General features: G+C 41.7%; 1 protein-coding gene across 1 annotated transcript in view; it reads left to right on the forward strand.

Moving 5' to 3' along the window:
• Positions 1–1,793, forward strand: part of TFG (TRK-fused gene) — a gene marked incomplete at its 3' end in the record, with an annotated part of 14,269 nt that extends 12,476 nt beyond the window's left edge. The window contains exon 7 of the mRNA XM_010009761.1: positions 1,667–1,793. Coding sequence (XP_010008063.1) covers positions 1,667–1,793 — 127 coding nt within the window. The remainder of the gene's footprint in view (positions 1–1,666) is intronic.
• Between the last annotated feature and the right edge of the window lie 2,364 nt (positions 1,794–4,157).

A 4,157-nucleotide genomic window follows, 5' to 3' on the forward strand; every position in this document is an offset into this window, starting at 1 on the left:
AACAGAGCATGTTCTTGTTAGAAACTAGTTTTAAAATACTAGTTCACTTCTGAAAAAACCCAGAATACCCCAAGCTATGCTTCTACCCCATCTTCCCAGTATTTTGAGGGTATAAGTAAAATGGTGATGCCAGTCATGTGACAATCATTCTGGTTATACCAGGGATTATTTTTTTTAATGGCATTCTTTCCCCATAGATGTTACTGAAAAAGACATTTCAGCGTGGTGCTGTCTCTTGTGGCATGACTGTGCTTTTGTACCACTAAATCCACTCGCTGAACAGAACCAGTTCTGTACAGATGTGAACGCTTGTTTAGTCTTTGCTGAAATGGATGTAAAGTTCATTCTTATAAGCACTTCATGATCTTCTAGGGAGGAGAATGTTGTGTGAATACACCTACTTGTCTTTTTTCTGAACCAGGCTAAAATGGCTGTTTCAGTGCACAGGAACAATGGTAAATGCTGGCAGATCCTTGACTGCAGTAAGCGCTGCTAAGTACAAAACCAGACACTGATGCTGTAGCTCATCTTGGCTTCAGAGTAAAACTCCAGTGAGAGGGAAAACGCTGTGTTTAAGGATCAGTCGGATCCCTGACTGCCTTCGTGGCTCTAACAACGACACTGGAGCACCTCTCTGATCCTCACTAAAGCGTCTACCCTGGTGAAGACTGGCAGTCTTCTCAGAAAGCTTTGGAAAAACTCCCTGCTGTCTTTCACAGCCTTTTTACTCGAGGCCTCCAGCAGGTGCCAGTGTGGTCGCTGCATTAGCCTGTAGGTAATGTGAGACAGGCAGCCTCTTGCTGCTTCGCCAGCATGTCCCCTTCACAGCTGAGTTTAAGAAACAGAAAACGTGTTCCGAGCCTCTCATTCTTTAATTATCAAGCTAACAGGCTTAAATTCTTTCAAGCCTCGTGTTTAGCACTCTCTTCATCACACAAAAACTGCATACCAAATAATATTGTGATCACTGTAGTGTGAATGTAAGATACTGTTGTTTTCAAGCTGCAAGTAAGGCAGAGAAAAGAAGAAATTGGGAGTTATTTTATAGTGGTATGCGCAGGGCCTGGCAGGACTTGGAGCAGAGCTGAGTTGCATTTGTCTTGGTGCAGTTTAGAAGATAGAATTTACAGTGTGTTTATACCCGTGCTGCTCTTTGCAGAACGAATAGTGGTAGAGTAGCACTTTATAACAGTGAAGTTTCCAGCTCAGCAAAGCTTTACTTGTGGCAGATAACTGCTTTTGTTCTGTGACTGTGCCTATTAATTAAATTGAAAAAAGGCAGAAGCATAAAGCCTGAGCAGGGCCTATAGGTTAAGTACCAGAGTAGCACTGATTAAGGTGCATATCTTCTGGCATCTTCTGAACATGTGAAATAGCCTCCTGTGCCAAATTAGAACTATTTATTCAGTTGGAGATAGACAAGCATCATTTAATCTTTAGAACAGCATGGTTCAGAAACTAAAATCCATAGACTGATTTCAGTTGGTACTCAGGTGGAACATGTATTCGAACTTCACTTACTGTGTTCAGGTTTCTTTAAAGGACATTTTTACATGTTGTGAGAGGGTTTGTTTCTGTGATTTTGAATTGTTAGGATGTTGTTCATTGTGTGCTTATAACATAGCTAGGGTGCTGGCCTTCAACTAAATACGTTTTTAATCCATAGGTCAGATGTATCAGCAGTACCAACAGCCTGGTTACCCTGCTCAGCAGCCGCAGGCTCAGCCTCAGCAGCAGTACGGTATGCAGTACCCAGGTAAGCAGCTCGCTCAGTTCCTGAGCCTGTGGGGCAGGTCAGGGCGCTGAGCAGCCACAGTGCCCACGTTTCTGATGGGAACTGGCACAATTCAGAAATCACTAGGAGAGAAAACTGTAGCTGTCTGTATTTTTAATACAGAGTTGGAGTTGTTGTGTCTTGATCCTACTTGGCTGTGAGCAAAAGCAGACTTCATTATTAATCAGCAGAATGTGTTGTTAGAAAGGTAGGCAAAATGAATTGCCTGAAGTACGAGCCATCTTCAGGATTAACTTCTGCAGTCTTGGGATGACTAAAAGATCCCAATTTACCTTAAATACCAGAGGCATATAAAGATGGCCCCTATTTCTTGCATCTAGAATGATCTCCATGTACAAAATGTAGTGGTGTGAACACTGATTATAGCTGTTATTGAGTAACTCCTTAGCTATTATAAGTACTGTAAATTTCAGAGAAACTTTGATAGGTTTTTTAGTTGTTGATTTTGCTGATGTCTCAAGTAAAGGTGCCGGGAGACTTTTAGCAGCAGCACATTTTAGTGCACTGGTAGTTTATGTGCAGTCAAATACGAAATGCTGGTTTGTGTGTGTATCCCAGATAAACCTGACTTCAGAACTTTCAGTTATTTCCTGTAGAAGCAGCTGGCATCTAACAATGCAGAGTATATGCTACGAATCGTAATCCCGCTGAAGTACAGGGATGAACCTCTAAGAGCAGATTCCATAAGAAATAGCAAATTGCTTAATGCTTTCAGAAAGCAATACAAAGCATCTATCATCCCTTGTTTTAAACAATCTTCCTTAAACTAAAGGCTCTCATACTATTAAGTGATTTGGAATAGAGCCCATTTAACCTTTGTTTTAGTGTGCAGTGTGTACAGTAGGAGTGCATCAGTTTGATGTAGATGAGAATGCTTGCAAAGTTTATGAGGAAATTCCATGTTTAGCTTGGATAGAAGAACCCTGGAAAACTTGGAACTGAAGGTTTGGGCCCCCACCCTTGTTCCTGTGCACTGTGTAGAGCTGGTTGATTTGGGTCTCTAAATGGTATCTTGTTCTCTGCAGATTTCTCGTCCCCTGCCCCCCATTTATAATGAGAAGACAGTGACAGACTTTGTGAAGTGTAATTAAGAAGTAACAAGTCCGCTGGAAGTAGAAGGGTCTGTCTGACTTTCTTTAGGCTTAAAAACTGAAGGGGGTAGAGTTTCTGTCTGGTTTCTAGTCATATCCTACCATCACCTGATCTGTTATTTTACTGGAGAAGTTCCTGTGAAAGCTGTAGTGCAGGGTGATGTTCTGCATTCTAATCCACGTCATCTTCACCCAAGAATGAAACACCACCACAACTGATCTGGGTGCCTCTGCTTCTCAGAACTTAGTTCACAATTAACCTCATCTTTCAGAAAGTCTTTTTTCTTTTGAGGACCTAGTGACAGCAGCCCTTGAAGATCTTGCTTCACAGGATTTCTTGTTTGTTTTGCTGTTGCTCCCATGAGTATTGTCTCCTTTGAAGCACCTGTCCCCTGAGAGCAGGATCTATTCCCACTCTTGTACCTCTACTAGGCAACAATTTACTCATGGTAGTAAAAACAGACCCGTCAGAGGTTTGTCTCATGAGTAAATGTTGATCTGTGTTTCAAGGTGAGTTTCTTTACTCCAGTGCATTGTTTCCTTACTCTTTCTGTTTAGGGCTGTGCACTATTAATAATTCGTGTGTCTGGTGTTTAATGCTGACAGGATTCCAGTCACTGGAGAGGTTTCATTGCAAGTAGCTGCAGGTGTGTTTCATGGCGGATAAAAGTAGCTGTTTCTTCATAAATGGAGCTGTGTCATTTTGAAGTTTTCAATAAGGGAGATTCCTCTGGGAAGCTGCTTTTATAAATAAAAATCAAGTTTGGGACTTGATGGAGATGTTTAAATAGAAGTTCTGTGCTGAAAGTATTCTGTTCTGCACAACTTTCTCATATTGAGCTCTAAAGAACTGAAAACACCTATGATTTGATCAAAGGTACGACTTACATTTACACCCTGACAGTATTTTCACGAGAGAGTAGTTTTGAGGTTATATTTGTGGAAAAGGTTGCATTTTGACTCGTTTGCTTATGACAACTTTTATTTTTCATGTGATAAAATTCTATTTGTTGGGGTTTTAATTTCTTGTCAGTCACGAGAAAGCTGTTTTGTAGTGACTGTTCTCAGTGTTGCTGTGCTGCCAGGGTAGCGGCCCAGAGCCAGGCAGTGTGCTTATGTGCAAGGCAGGACAAACTGCAGTTGCTTCTTGGTTTGCCTTCCCTGTGCATCCTGCGTTGTTTTGTGTTTGTCACTGTAAACAAGTGAAAACAAAAGGTCTTTCTGCAGGTGCCGCGGTTCGCTGCCCTCTCACCGCTTTGCTCTCTGCCTTT

Source organism: Nestor notabilis, unplaced genomic scaffold (genome assembly GCF_000696875.1).
Source record: "Nestor notabilis isolate BGI_N333 unplaced genomic scaffold, ASM69687v1 scaffold2272, whole genome shotgun sequence".
NCBI classification, from domain to species: domain Eukaryota; kingdom Metazoa; phylum Chordata; class Aves; order Psittaciformes; family Psittacidae; genus Nestor; species Nestor notabilis.